We start from the raw sequence: 16,795 nt of genomic DNA, 5'->3' as shown, positions 1-16,795 counted from the left end.
CTTTCATTTAATATCATGGTATTTAGCTATGAAACATAATTTAATATGAAAAAAATGGGAGAAAATAAGAAAATGTGTTTTTTTTTAGTTCTACATGACATTTTAACTGTCAATGTGATAATACTGTTTGCTTTTACTGCAATAAAATACACATATTTGTATTCAGCAAAGTCTCACATGTAAAACAGTACCCCCTATGTACAGGTTTTATGGTGTTTTGTGAAGTTACAGGGTCAAATATAGCACGTTACATTTGAAATTGAAATTCGCCAGATTGGTTACGTTGCCTTTGAGACTGTATAGTAGCCCAGGAATTAAATTTACACCTATAATGGAATGCCATTTGCAATAGTAGACAACCCAAGGTATTGCAAATGGGGTAGGTCCAGTTTTTTTTTAGTGGCTACTAAAAAAGACTGGACATACCCCGTTTGCAATACCTTGGGTTGTCTACTATTGCAAATGGTATGCCATCATAGGGGTAATTTTCATTCTTGGGCTACCATAGGGTCTCAAAGGCAACGTAACCAATCTGGCGAATTTCAATGTGAAAAAAAATGAAACACAAGCCTTATATTTGACACTGTAACTTTTGAAAACACCATAAAACCTATACATGAGGGGTACTGTTGTACTCGGGAGACTTCTCTGAAAACAAATATTTGTGTTTTAAAACAGTAAAAAGTATCACAGCAATAATATCGTCCGTGTAAGTGCTGTTTGTGCGTGAAAAATGCAAAAAACGTCAGTTTTACTGGCGATATCATCGTTGTAATACATTTTACTGTTTTGAAACACTAATATGTGTGTTCAGCGAAGTCTCCCGAGTAAAACAGTACCCCCCATGTACAGGTTTTATGGTGTTTTGGAAAGTTATAGGGTTAAATATAGTGCTAGCAAATTAAATTCCCTATACTTTCGGCATGGGTTGTCAGGCAGGTCCCATTGTAATTAATTAAGATACCTAATTATGTAAAAATATTATATATACATATATACACGTGTGTGTATCTATATATATATATATATATATATATATAGGGATATATCCGAATATATTTATGTATACAGCTATATATATTATTTAGTTTTACATGTATTTTGATATATATTATATATATATATATATATATATATATTAATATCACAATACAGTTAGAACGAAATAACACATTTATATATTTTTTATTTATTGATTTTTAATTATTTTTTTAATTTTATTTAACGTATTTACATTTATTTTTTTATATTATATATAAATATATACATAACAATAATTATATATATATTTAATCAGTATCAGTCTACGTGTAATTTTATATATATATATATATTAATAGTAAAATACACCTAGACAGTGTATGTGTGTGTGTGTGTATATATATATATATATATATATATATATATATATATACTTAGATCATTCTTCCCCACCATAACGCTCTTGGGGTATGCTGGGGAAATAGAAAGGAAAGACAAGGAAAACTGCTATAAAAGGGTGCAAATTAGGGGGAAAAGCATTGAAGGAAGGTCAGGTGAGAAGGCCTAGAACATTAAAGGATAGGGACAGAAATAAGGGGGAGAATATTAAATGCTAGCATAGCAAAAATGTTTAAAGGGGAAACTAGGATTCTAAATCATTTGAAGAAATTGCACTTTAGCTTAAATATATATATATTTGTAGTTGGGGCAATATAGCCGTATACAGAAATCTAGCATATAATAACCATAACATCAATGAGTTGGAACCAGTTACATCAGTTAAAGTAATTTAGTGTATATGTATACATTTAATATAAATATAAATGTGTTTATGTGCTACAGAAACGATGAACAGTGAATGGATTTCCCAATACACAGTAGATAATGGATCGGCATACCCTACAAAAACAAAACTTCCAGTGACCAAAGTAGCAATTATCAAGAACAAACATGTTGCTTTCCCCCTGGGGATCAAATGTTCAGTTTTCTGCACAGACAGGTTTTGCTGCTCTACATACACACAGAAACACATGAACATATACAGATAAAACGTTGCATTGCTAAAGAACAAATTATTGGCTTTAGTAAGTCAGGTTTCTATGTGAATGTCATACCTGATCCTCCGGCAGAAATTATTTCGGTCTTGTTACCAAATGTTTCACGGGTTACTTCTTTCACCACCCCAGAATGAGAACGGGACACAATGATGGTTGGAGTTTGCAGGTTATACGACCTACGTCTTAGTATGTTTGAGCCACCATTTACCATCGCCCAAGCTGAGGAATGAGAGGAATCACAATGAACATAATCAAGGAAAAGAGTGAAATATTTGTTATGTAATATCCAACACTGACTTTCGCAAAAATAAATAGGCAGTCTGTTAACAAAAGATGACATTGAGTCTCCTACAAATGCTTATCGAATTATTAAGAAAAAAAAAAAATTATGCAGGTTTTCTCAGTTAAGCTAAACACAAACCTCTGCCTTTTACTAAAAAATAAATTAAAAAAATGAACACAATCCTGTTGCCTTACATCAAATTAGACATAAAAGCAATGGTGATAATATGCTCTACATGGGTGGCTACCATTATTAGGACAGTAATACTACCATCTGCCGCCTACAATCTTGCACACCTTTGTGATCTAGAAAGAAAATTCACTTGTAATATACATTATACAAAGTGATTGATTGAATATTTGCATCTAATACATGAGTCAGAGTTTACAGTGCAAAGACAAGTACCATCAGAAGAGTAAACTAAAACCAAAAGTGGCATCTGCTGAAGGAATTTGATTGTCAAATGATGTCCCAGGATTGTAACAGAAAACAAAATGCCTTGATAGACAGAACCCAAATATCCTTACATAAACTTACCTGCGCCACTCAAATACTCCTGTTACAACCCCCAATACTTTCCATAATGACAGAGGTGATCCAATCTATCACTTTTCCATAATTAGCTACAAATTTTGCATTCTTCATTTCCTCCCTGCATGATATTAAGTTAATTTAAACTCTCCTTGTACCCCCATTTTATAATCCTTCATTATAAATTCCCAAGGTTGAACATTTCCTCTCTTTAACTTCCCGCTCAACAAAAGGCATAAGGTGTGCTACATTCTAACCAGGTTATCATCTAGCACTCATACATGACAGACTCTTTCCAAAAGCATTTTTTCTATAGATAGAACTAATTTATAAAAAACGAAATAAAAACAAAAAAGTTACTCACCAGTATAGCCTGTGAACGGTTTGTGTATTACACCGATAACTGGCTTCCCATTTACAGCAACGCACACCATTGTAGTGACATAATGAACAAGATTCTCTGAAAAGATAATAAATTCACTTAAAACATAAAATAGAAAAACAAATCTAAAGACAGATTTACAGACAGCTGTGGAGGATCTAGGGTGGAAGACCCAGAGCAAATACTACAGCTAGGAAACCATGGGCACACTGCATGCAAAGCAATGGGAATTTGCTGTGTGAGCAATCTCCAGTATTAGGGACAATAGAGAGCAATGATAAAGAAAACAGAGTTGGAAGCCCAGTGGTGGGCTAGTCTATGTGGGAGCAACATATTAGAAAAGAGAGACAGCAGCATCCAGGAGAGTACTCATGGATGTGAGTGAGGGTGGTCTGTGCTAAATCCTGAGAGAGTGGGAGGGAGAACGTACAGGAGTAAAGGTGGGGGGGGGGGGGGGGGAGTCAGACAGCAATACTGACGGTGGATGCTGTGAGTAACACAAAGGGGGTGGTTGGGTAACAGTTATTTTATTATTTCTATAGCGCCAGCAAATTCCGTAGCACTGTACAATGGGAATCTAAGAGTATTACTAAGAGAAAGGCAGGAAAGAGTCTGAGGACAAACGTTGGAGCATGATACCCCATAACACAGTGTCCCACATCACTGGCAAAAAGGCCAATATGGGAGCATGTCACCCCATAACGCACACATTATCTCGGTTTATCTTCAAAACTTGGGGAGCGTGTCACCCTGTAATATACAGCCTAAGCGCCTCTTAGCCTTTATTCTTACAGAGTGATAATCAGCAGCTTGAAAGGTAGTGCGTGAGTGTGAATATTTAACTTGTAAGTGTGTATGCATCTGAGTTGTAAGTAGTTGTATGCAAGTAGTAAAAGGAAATTAGAAAGATAGATAAACGGTCTTTGCGTGGGTGTAGATATTGGTTATTGTCTACTTGTTTGTAAGTGTGTGCACCTGTAATTGGTTGCATGTTCACATCAACTATTTAGAATATGACACACAAACGCCATCTCCTTAGATTTGACCTTAGAGCTTGCCCATCTCTGATGAACTGAAAGGGATGACTAAAAAAAATAAACATATTTCCATCATTCCTAGAATTTTAATGCTACAGAGGAATGAATAGCCAAGCATGAGTCATTTGTACTATTTTAACTTATGTTATAACTTAGGGCACTTCAACAGTTTTTGCATTTTTACAGTAGAAACCTGTTTTCATATTTTAGTATGTTATTCGCCAGACAAGAAGCTACCAGAACATTTGACTTGTATACTCTATTTTTTAACAAATAACTGAAAATAAATCAATCATTGTTGGGTGGTTAGAAAATGTAATAAGGGACAAAAAAGGTTTTGTTTATGTAATCTAATAACAAGTTTTCGATAATAAGTACATTGTGTGTCTAAAATCAGTAATTGGGCTTGGAAAGGCAGATAAAAAGTATTCCTTAAAAGGAATCTGCCATAATTAATGGCCAATCAGCATCTCCTTATAGAGATGCATGGAATTAATGCATCTCTATGGGAAAAGTTCAGTGCCTCCATTCAGAATGTAAAGACGTTTAACGTCAGTGCTACACGTTCTGCAGCATTGACCCAGGAAGTGCTTCTGGCAGCCGCCTGAGTGACTGCCACTGGAGGTGCCATGGGCAGCAATGTGAACACTTCCTTTTCTCAGGACATTAAGCTGTATTTGTTCTGGTGACTACAGTGTCCCTTTAAAAGCTACTAAACAGAATCAGTACCATAAAACAGGATTCATGGCTGCTTTAAATACTTTCAGGTGTGAATTTATTCACAAAAATACTCACAGGGTGAGAATTCAAAGTGATTTTCAAATTTAAGATCAGAATAGCAGAACTAGAAGCATAGTTGACTTAGACATTTTTTCCAGTTTGGCTAATTTGATTTTAAATTTTAAATCACCTTGAATTCTCACTTCAGTAAACAACCCTGTCACTGCTAAAGTTCCTTCATGTGCTTAAATGCCCAAAATGAATTGCTGAGAAATCTTTTTTTGTTTGTTTTATCATGTGCTTCTGCAGACTTGAATTGTTTTTCTTTGCCTACAGAAGCAGTCAAAGGACAAAAAAAATTGCGAGCACCTTATAACTCAGATTAAATATTAAAGTCCTATGCTACTAGCCAAAACTTAAAGGGACACTGCTCATTTAACTGGTATGGGTGCTGTGTCCTTTTGAACATCGTTTACATTGCAGCTCTAAGTCTTCCCTCTGTGGCTGTCTAACAGACAGCCACTAGGGGCACTTCCGGAAACTTAACATACTTTTGGTCTGTTCTCTGACGCTGGGCGCCCTCACGCTCTGCATGAGGACATCAGCATCAGATTTTTCCCCTTTAGGAAAGCATTGATTCAATGCTTTCCTATGGGGGGGGCTCTAGTGCACTCGCGGCCTTCGCTCGCCGCGGGACGTTGGAGGAGACGGAGCTTTGACCCAGCGCCAACGGATAAGGTAAGCAAATAAAGGGTCTTTATTTACCTAGGAGGAGGGGTGAGGCAGAGGGATCGGTAGTGACAGGAATACAGCACTCCAAGGACTTTATATAAAATATAACTTTTATTTAGCTTCTAAATAAAAACGGTCAACATTTCAGCTTGATCCCCTCAAGCTTTCCTCAGGACACACTGTGCACAAAAAATATCCCAACATATAAAGCAAAATTCTGAGCATTGGGAAATTATTGTGATTGGACTAGTTAGGTCCAATGTTTAGTGAGAATATGTGACCAAATGGTTCTTTGTGGGTTTAGGCTCCGTTTTGATTCACTTAATAATGTAAATTTATTTGGGCTAGCCTTTAAAAATAATTCTACTAGCCGCCTATTGAATGTAGAATAGGGTTCCCATTATTTACTATTCTAATGGTGTTTATGTAATTTATTATATCTACGCCCAGTTTCAGTAGCATTACTATTTTTTGTATGATTAGTCTTAAGCATTGTTATAGTAACACTCCACTATTTTTAAGTGGATGGATCATGGAATAGGGAGTTGAGGTCCAGTGTATATCCCCTGGCAATTCCGTATGGAGGATTGATATTTATATTCTACCTATTTTTTGTTTATGTCCATGGTTACAATGTAATTGGAATTGGTCGTTGCCTCAATATACTTATTCATAAATATACAGTACTCTATTGTTTTAGATAAAGAAAGTTGATGGATTATGTAAATAGGAGTTGGAATTCTGTTTATACCTTTAGGGAAGTCTAAACACGATGTCCTCTTTATCATGAGTCTTGATTTATAGTAAGATCATTGTAAAGTTAAATTCCAATATGCAAGTTGCTCCTAGGTTTGTTTCCAATTCAAATAGATCGCTATGCAGAAAGTATGTTTATAATTCTGATTGTCATTATGCCGATTGAGATTAATAGAAAGTATATACACAGCTTTTGTTCTCCTGCTGTGAAGCAGCTAGTATGGTTGCTTTTATGTATTTTTATATTTATAATTGTTTGTATACCCAGGTTTCTACTATGGCACCAACCCCTGGCTGCGTTATCGAGCGTGACACCACGTGGCTGCAGACTCGCGTCGGGCAGCCTGTGGCAGTCTCGGTCCAGGCGTCCTGGGAGTCGGATATTACACAGGTGGGGGTGAGTAAGTCTTAAGTTTTATGCTTTATATGTTGGGATATTTTTTGTGCACAGTGTGTCCTGAGGAAAGCTTGAAGGGATCAAGCTGAAACGTTGACCGTTTTTATTTAGAAGGTAAATAAAAGTTTTATTTTATATAAAGTCCTTTGAGTGCTATCCTTAAAGATTTTTTTGTGTTTTTGTCTGGACAAGCACCGGGCGTTATATTAGTTTTTTGAGTGGAGTACAAGATTTGTTACTAATATATATATATATATATACACACACACACACACACACACACACATTATTTTAATCATTTATATAGCGCCATCAGATTTTGTAGCGCTGTACAATGGGTGGACTAACAGACATGTAATTGTAACCAGACAACTGGACGTACAGGAACAGAGGGGTGGAGGGCCCTGCTCCATGAGCTTACATTCTAGAGGGAGTGGGGTATAGTGACACAAAGAGTAAGAAGTAGGTTGTAAGAAAAGTATTCATTGAGGGCTTAGTAGGGCTTAGTAGGTAATTTTTGACAGTTGCAGGAGAGGAGTTATGGAGGGTGGGGGATTGATATGCTTTCTTGAAGTGAGTTTTCAAATGATTTTTTTGAATGAGTGGAGACTGGGTGAAATTCTTACGGAGAAGGGAAGGGAGTTCCACAGAAGAGGTGCAGCCCTGAAAAAGTCTTGGAGGCGAGCGTTAGAGGTGGGAGTACGGACAGAGGATATACGTAGGTCTTTGGCAGAGCGTAGGGGCCTTGCCGGGACATACTTGGTTATTAGGGAGGATAGGTAGGTTGGAGCAGCATTATGTAGGGAATTGTAAGCAAGCACCAGAATTTTAAATTGAGCCCTATATCTAACTGGAAGCCAATGCAGGGACTGACAGAGCGGGGAGGCGTGAGAGGTGCGGGCAGACAGGAAAATGAGCCTCGCCGCCGCATTCATTATAGATTGCAGCGGTGCAATCTGGGAACACGCAAGACCACTGAGAAGAGTATTGCAGTAATCCAGGCAAGAGAGAACAAGAGCATGGACCAGCACCTTAGCCGCATCCAGGGTTAAATAGGGGCCGATGCGCGCTATGTTTTTGAGATGGAAGCGTCAGGATTTGGCGACTGATTGGACATAAGGGGTTAAGGAGAGGTTGGAGTCAAAAAGAACACTCAGGCAGCAAGCCTGCGAGGTAGAGGTGATGGTAGCGCAATTGACTTGGAGTGAGACAGACACGGGAGTAGTAACACTTGAGGGAGGAAAGACCAGAAGTTCGGTTTTGGACAGGTTAAGTTTAAGGAAGTGAGCAGCCATCCATTTGGAAATCGAAGAGAGGCAGTCAGAGACACAAGTCAAGATGGGCGGAGAGAGATCAGGAGAGGACAGGTAGATTTGCGTGTCATCCGCATAGAAATGATAACGGAAGCCAAAGGAGCTGATGAGTTTACCAAGGGAGGCAGTGTAGATAGAGAATAGTAGGGGACCAAGGACAGAACTTTGGGGGATGCCGACAGAGAGTGGTTGGGGGGGGGAAGAGGCAGAGTTAGAGAAAGAAACACAAAGAGCACTGGGAGAGGTAGGAGGAGCACCAGGAGAGAGCAGTATCCCATAAACCAAAATTACAGAGAATGCGAAGAAGATGTTGATGATCAACAGTGTCAAAGGCAGCAGAAAGATCAAGGAGAATTAGGATAGAGTAATGGCCACGCGATTTAGCAGCAATTAAATCGTTGGATATTTGATTACAGCCGTTTCGACAGAATGACCAGCCCGGAATCCAGACTGAAGGGGGTCAAGCAGAGAGTTGGTTTCGAGAAAGTCAGTCAGTCAGTCTGGTGTACACAACTCTCTCGAGGATCTTGGAGGCAAATGGCAGTAGCGAGATAGGGCGGTAGTTGGATGGGGATATAGAGATAGATAGATATATATATATATACACACACATATATATATACACACACACACACACACACACACAGAATCTGTAAATGTTTTGCACATATTTTAAATAAATAATCCTGGTATTGTTAAATTTGCTTTTTTTAGTTCTTAATCAAGGTTGAGAGTATCAATTTGATACAATTGTGCATAATAAGAAAGACCCTCCATTAGAAGTTTGTTTATCTTGTATGTTTATAATGTGTTTTTTTCCCCCCATCATATGTAACATAGCTTGTGAAATACAATAAAAATCGGTTTATTGCTTTCAGCCAATAAACAGCACTGCAGAGCTTAGCTCAGACAAAGAATTTGAGGCTCTCCATCATTCAAATGGAGAGTGGCGTCAACAAAAACCCAGGTAAGAAGTAAAACGGTTCAGAAACGGTCCAACTACTTGGTTATTGGTGGGGTATCAGGGCACTTTTGTCACCATAACCACTACAACAAACTGTAGTGGTAATGGTCCTCAGAGTGTTTCTTAAAATATTTTTTAGGTGCCACCACTGCAGAAAATATTTACCTCTACAACAACTAATTAACATGTTAAGAAACAATTATAAATACGCTGTAGACTTATGTTTTACTCAGTTACATAACATAAGAGTTATATAATGTAAAACGGAGTGTTGGAGCGCCTAGTTACTTTCATTCTTGCGCAATGTTTTAATGTTACTTCAGGTAGGAACAAAGAGGTTTATTTACTGAACTCTGAATTACAAATAACAGCTTTGCGCAGGACATGAACACACCTTGGATAGGTTTGCCTAAATCTTTCCATTCAGTACAGTTACGACCATTTGGACTTTAGAAAATTATTCACAAAGTAAAGATCCAATGTGTTGTTGGTGTAGATCCCATCAATTATTGTATCATTGTCATAGCAAATAACTGATGTGATGTTTTTTTCTCCCAATTTATTTAAAGTCACTCATTCAGACTAAAATAAAAGGAGATAGAGTCTAAGGCAAAGTAAAGGGTAAAGTAAGATCAATAAGGATGTGGAATTCTCTGCCTGAATATGTGGTTTTATCAGAGTCTGTACAGATATTTAAACAAAAACTGGGTAAATTTTTTCAAAAAGTATGATATTCATGGATATAATTTGTATTAAGTGTGGTAACAGGTTTTTTGATCCAAGGAGAGATCTGTCGTTCCTGGGTCAAGAAGGATTTTTTTTTTGTTGCAAAATTGGAAAACGCTGACAAACTGGGTTCTTGCTTTCTTTTAGATCAACCGGAAAACAGATGTGAGAAAGGCTGTCACTCTTTTTTTCAGCCGATGTAACTATACCTTTTTGACTGACAGTCATTAGAAGCATTGTGATTGAGAAATAAAATGGCCGTGGTTAGATCTGGGGTTCAGGGGCAGCATCTAGGCACAAATACTACTACATTAAAGGACCACTCTAGTGCCAGGAAAGCATACTCGTTTTCCTGGCACTAGAGTGCCCTGAGGGTGCCCCCACCCTCAGGGTCCCCCTCCCGCCCGGCTCTGGAAAGGGGAAAAGGGTTAAAACTTACCTTTTTCCAGCGCTGGGCGGAGAGCTCTTCTCCTCCTCTCCGCCTCCGTTCCTCCCCGTCGGCTGAATGCGCACGCGCGGCAAGAGCTGCGCGCGCATTCAGCCGGTCGCATAGGAAAGCATTCATAATGCTTTCCTATGGACGCTTGCGTGCTCTCACTGTGATTTTCACAGTGAGAAGCACGCAAGCGCCTCTAGTGGCTGTCAGTGAGACAGCCACTAGAGGAAAAAGGGGAAGGCTTAACTAATTGATAAACATAGCAGTTTCTCTGAAACTGCTATGTTTATAAAAAAATTAGTTAACCCTAGCTGGACCTGGCACCCAGACCACTTCATTAAGCTGAAGTGGTCTGGGTGCCTAGAGTGGTCCTTTAAGCTATTATGTAGTAGTATATGTCCCTTTAATGGTTTGACTGCACATGCAGCTGACCTATCTTTTAATATCATCCCCATTTCATGCCTTCTATTAATACAGTTACTCATGTAGCTAATACAATGCGTGACCAACCTCTTCCTTCATCAGTGTACATATCAGTCCGTGTGCATGTAGAAATGTTTATGTTGCCTAGAACGTTTACCTGTATATTCATATGTTGCATCCAGAGGATCTATCCAAATAGTAATGCTATCAGTGGATACTGGGCTTGGATTTCGGATGATCTCCTTTATTTCTGCAGGAATATCATGATTCCACGAAACAGAATCCTCATCATCAGCTTCAATCGCCTCTTCGGTGTTCACCTGTAAAAAAACAAGGCCAGTAATTGGATATGACATGAGAAGGAGAAATAGGGAATAAGCGATATGGGGAGGGGAGGGGAAGGGATGCTAAGGAGTCACTCGGTCCCTTTGCACTTTCAAAAGCAAAACATTTTTATTTTGTTTTAAAATTCAGTGATTTTTTACAACTCATATGTGATAAGAATCCTCACAGACATCTTTCTCAAAAGGGAACAAATGTTCTCAGTGAGCAGTTCAGAGGTTTTGCTAGGATTAGGAGGGGGTAGGGGGGCAAAAGGGTGATAAAACATAAATCCAATTTCCCCCCAAAACAATGACAGAAGGTGCCTGTTGCAAGTGTGTTAAAAAAATGATAAGCTTAGATTCATATCTACAAATGCTTGCAGTTTAGGGAATAAGATCGATGAACTTGTGGCAATAATGGCAACTGAGAATGTAGATATAGGGACTGTTACTGAGACATAGCATCATGAGACAAATGACTGGGATATAGCAATACCAGGGTACTCTTTATATAGAAAACACAGGGAAGGCAAGCAAGGGGGATGGGTGCCCCTGTATGTAAAGGATAGCATAAAATCTAGCCTAATAAAAGTTAGTTAGGCGCACATTGAGTCCGTTTGGGTTACGTTAGAATTTGGTAATCACACAGTAACTCGTGTAGGTGTTGTTTACAGACCCCCTGGACAAATAGAAGAGTTAGATAATCTACTAGTTGATGAAATAGCTAAAATGACAATGAAGGGGGAAGTTATCATCATGGGTGACTTTAATCTTCCTGATGTGAATTAGAAAAACAAAATAGCTGCTTGTGCCAGGAGCACACATATTCTAAACTCCCTGCTGGGATTGTCTCTAAAACAAGTAATTGAGGAACCAACTCGTAAAGAGGCCATACTAGATTTAGTGTTAACAAATGGAGATTTGGTATCAGATATTACTGTAGGTGAAAGTTTAGGATCCAGTGATCATCAGTCAGTGAGGTTTAATACAAGATAAGTGACAGTCACACCACACAAAAACAAAAGTTTTTTAAAATTAGAATATGCGTAAAGGAGTCCTTATCAGACTGGAACAGTTTAAATGGAGTCCATGAGAAATTGGATTATTTAAAAGTTGCACTGCTGAAGGCAACAGAAAATGGCATTAGGCTTGTCAGTAAAAGCAAAAAAATTCAAGAAACCACTGTGGTACTCCGCAGAAGTGGCCAAAATATTAAAAAACTAAAAGTTAGCATTTAGTAATTATATAAAAAAAAAAAAACAGTGAGGAAGACAATGATCCATAAGATTAGGCAGAAAGAGGCTAAGCAAGTTATAAGAGCTTCCAAATCATACACAGAAGAGAAAATAGCACAGTCAGTAAAAAAAAAAAAGGGGAAAAAACATTTTTTAGATACATAAATGAGGAAAAAAAAAAAAAGTAAAACAAGGATAAGTTACATTAAAAACAAAAGAAAGGAAGGTATGTAGAAGAGGATAAAGGTCTAGGTGACTGCCTCAATTAATATTTTTGTTCAGTATTTACAGATGAAAATTAAGGAAAGGGGCCTCAGTTAGGAAAAAGGACAAAGGAATCATTTGTTACATGCGAGTTTAGAGAGGAAGCGGTTCTATTTCAACTGTCAAAAGTAAAGACAAATAAGTCAGTGGGACCTGATGGAATATACCCAAAGTTATTAAAAGAGCTTAGTGGTGTACTAGCAAAAACATTAACAGATTTATTTAAACCAATCATTGTTAACAGGAGTAGTCGCAGAAGATTGGAAGTTAGCGAATGGTGTGCCCATTCATAAGAAAGGTAGTAGGAAAGAGTCGGGCAACTTTAGGCCAGTAAGCCTTACTTCAGTAGTGAGGAAAGTAATGGAAACCATGTTAAAGGATAGGATTGTTGAACATCTAAAGTCACATGGATTTCAAGATCAGAGGCAACATGGGTTTACTTCAGGGAGATCATGCAAAACTAATCTTATTGATTTTTGTGATTGGGTAACTAAAATAATAGATCAGGGTGATGCAGTAGACATTGCTTACCTAGATTTCAGAAAGGCTTTTGACACTGTTGCACATAGAAGGCTTATCAATAAACTGCAATCTTTGAGTTTGGATTCCAATATTGTTGAATGGTCAAGGCAATGGCTGAGTGACAGGCAACAGAGGGGTAATCAATGGAGTGTATTCGAAGCATGGGCTTGTCACCAGTGGGGTACCTCAGAGATCTGTACTTGGACCCATTCTCTTTAATATTTTTATTATTGATATAGCAGAAGGTCTTGATGGTAAGGTATGTCTTTTTGCTGATGACACTAACATTTGTAACAGGGTTGATGTTCCATGAGGGATAAGCCACATGGAAAATGATTTAGGTAAACTAGAAAAATGGTCAGAATTGTGGCAACTGACATTTATTGTGGATAAGTACAATGCATCTTGGACGTAAAACCCAAGGGCAGAGCAGAGAATATTTGATAGAGTCCTAACCTCAACATCCGAGGAAAGGGATTTAGGGGTGATTATTTCAGATGACTTAAGGTAGGCAGACAATGTAATAGAGCAGCAGGAAATGCTAGCAGAATGCTTGGTTGTAGGGAGAGGTATTAGCAGTAGAAAGAGGGAAGTGCTCATGCCATTGTACAGAACACTGGTGAGCCCTCACTTGGCGTATTGTACGCAGTACTGGAAACTGTATCTCCAGAAGAATATTGATACTTTAGAGGGAGTTCATAGAAGGGCTACTAAACTGGTTCATGGATTCCAGGATCAAACTTACAAGGAAAGGTTAAAGGATCTTAACATGTATAGCTTGGAGGAAAGACGAGACAGGGAGGATATCAAAGAATCATTTAAATACATAAAGGGAATCAAAACCGTAAAAGAGGAGACTATATTTAAAAGAAGAAAAACTACAACAACAAGAGGACAGTTTTAAATCAGAGGGGCAAAGGTTTAAAAATAATATCAGGAAGTATTACTTCACTGAGAGGGTAGTGGATGCATGGAATAGCCTTCCAGCTGAAGTGGTAGAGTTTAACACAGTAAATGAGTTTAAGCATGCGTGGGATAGCCATAAGGCTATCCTTACTGTAAGATAAGGCCAGGGACTAATGAAAGTATTTAGAAAATTGGGCAGACTAGATGGGCCGAATGGTTCTTATCTACTGTGACATTCTATTTATGATCCAAATAGCAGGGCTGAATTTCTACTCACTAATGTGTGTCTGAAAATATTGGGCCATGAAAGTCTAGAGAAGTGGGGACACATCATTAACACACTAGCTATTCACAATAATTGTCAGACTTTTTAGAGTGCTATTTTCATATGAAATCTGTATGTCAGATGGGTGGAAGTAAGGGTATAGTGACACACTAAACAACACAAACAGTACAGCTGGGTGTTCAGGTTAGGTTACCAAGAGTCTCGGTGCACTCCCCTGGTTTTATATCAAGACAATTAGGGGGCAGAAAAAACAGACAATGGGATCTCCACCACACAGGCAATAATTTCAGCATACTTTGCATGCTGACACTGAACATGAAACAGATTCCATTATTGAATCAAATTGTGTTGGCAGCTCCAAGTCGTTGTCTAAAATTCAGCCATCAACAGGAATTTACATTGCAAAACTCGTTATCTGCAAGCCTGCAGTGGCAGTATTCTACATCTCAAAATCACTTTGTTACAATAAAACTATTTTGGTGTTTGGACTGTCCCTTAAAAAATAAAAAAACTAATAATAATTATATACACACATATATACATATATACACAAACTATATACCCATGAATGGTGCACAGGTATGTAGAATGCTTTCTGATTCCTCTAGCAAGTGTTTGGGCTATTCAGTTTCTCAGGCTTAATATTGATTTGCTTACACATGCATCTATCACAAACCATGGGCACATAACAGATGCAATTTGCAACTTAGTATTGCAAATATACACAAAGAAAATATGAATTCACGACTGCATTGCTATTTCGTTGGAATTTTGGTCATTTGTCCGAATTAACATTTTTTGTACATTATAAGGCTCTACACATACACATAAATACCATGATTAATAATCAACACCCACAGCAAACATAGTTTTCATAACACACATGCAATACGTGGCTATGGGTGGTGATTGGAGCAACGTGACAATTCATGTCATGGAATTATCACACTCAGTTAACCATTGCAAATGGAGTTGTTCCGGTATTGGGGCTATTCGCCAAAATAAAAATTGTACCAAATTAAAATCCAAAATGCCAAAATTTAGGGGGGGGGGGGGGGGGGGGGACAACTTAATCTGGAAAAATTCTCCAAAAGACATGTAGTCACAGCTTGACTATTTTATTATTTTTTTTCCATTCTGATTTTAATGTGACACTATTCAAAGTTTAGTAAATAATCTGCATGTTTTATGTACAGCTAAAGCAGTCAACTGGCTGGCTGAGCATCTAAGGAGAGCAGCAGATGTGACATATGCTGGCCACTATGGTGCATTTCTGCATTTGAACGATTTTGGCTTTACATTTGTAACTCACTGGTCACTTGGTCTGCTAAATAGCCTCCCCAAAGGAATAGGTAAAGTATCGAGTTTATAAACATTGCTGCAGTCACTTACATGCATGTTCAGTGAGTTTATAAACATACATAAGCAGACATGTAGATAGCACTGCTGCATTCATTACATATATGTTCAGTGAGTTTATAAACATACAGAAGCAGACATGTAGATAACATAGCTATATGCATTACATATATGTTCAGTGAGTTTATAAACATACAGAAGCAGACATGTAGATAGCAATGCTGCACTCATTGCATGTATGTTCAGTGAGTTTATAAACATACAGAAGCATGCTCATTACATGTATGTTCAGTGCTGGCATGATGCCATGCTCACCTGGACCCCAGGGAAGGCATTTTTAATGAGATGATACATCTTCTTGTTGGACAGCGTGTCACCCCTGGTCATCTTATCGTCTGCCCCCTCCTTGGTCTTCCCTTTCTGTTTCTCATTGAGGAGATTACTTTTTCGGACTCTGGTCACCTCCTCCCCTCCCAGCTCGGCCGCCCTCACAGCCACAGCCAGCAGCTCCCGCAGCTCCACCATGGTGTCCGCGGCCGCAGGCTCCTGCCGGTCCCCCAGCAGGTAGGCGGAGATGCGGCTGGTCAGGAAGCCCGAGTAGACGTGGTAGAGCACCCCCAGTCCCAGCAAGCAGAACACCCCGATCCCCAGAGGGGACAGGCGGATCCCCATGGGCGCCATGGCTCCGGACACCGGCACTCCTGCAGACACGTCGCCTGGCAGCCCGTTACATGGGCCCTGCCGCACTCCGCACTGCCAGCCTCGGCCCTCCCACCAGCGTGCCCAGGAAAGCGGTGTCAGCGCCCACACTCACACCGGCCCACGACTACTTCCGGGTCAGCCGCCATATTGGGGAGAGGAGTGGGCACCAGAGACTGACACACACAGAGCTCCATTCACCTGGCCCTCAGCTAGCTACACAGAGACTGACACACACAGAGACTGACACACACAGAGCTCCATTCACCTGGCACTCAGCTAGCTACACAGAGACTGACACACACACAGACTGACACACACAGAGCTCCATTCACCTGGCACCCAGCTAGCTACACAGAGACTGACACACAGAGCCCCATTCACCTGGCACCCAGCTAGCTACACAGAGACTGACACACACAGAGCCCCATTCACCTGGCACCCAGCTAGCTACACAGAGAC

General features: G+C 39.2%; 1 protein-coding gene across 1 annotated transcript in view; it reads right to left on the bottom strand.

Moving 5' to 3' along the window:
• BPNT2 (3'(2'), 5'-bisphosphate nucleotidase 2) overlaps positions 1–16,461 on the bottom strand; it is a 29,548-nt gene extending 13,087 nt beyond the window's left edge. Inside the window, exons 1-4 of the mRNA XM_063451373.1 lie at positions 15,950–16,461; positions 10,897–11,059; positions 3,218–3,313; positions 2,097–2,258 (exon numbers count right to left, since the gene is read on the bottom strand). Of these exons, the coding sequence (XP_063307443.1) occupies positions 2,097–2,258; positions 3,218–3,313; positions 10,897–11,059; positions 15,950–16,315 (787 nt within the window). The 5' untranslated portion in view covers positions 16,316–16,461. The remainder of the gene's footprint in view (positions 1–2,096; positions 2,259–3,217; positions 3,314–10,896; positions 11,060–15,949) is intronic.
• Between the last annotated feature and the right edge of the window lie 334 nt (positions 16,462–16,795).

This window comes from Pelobates fuscus, chromosome 4, assembly GCF_036172605.1.
Source record: "Pelobates fuscus isolate aPelFus1 chromosome 4, aPelFus1.pri, whole genome shotgun sequence".
NCBI lineage: Eukaryota > Metazoa > Chordata > Amphibia > Anura > Pelobatidae > Pelobates > Pelobates fuscus.
This window is presented reverse-complemented; position numbering and strand designations above follow the sequence as displayed.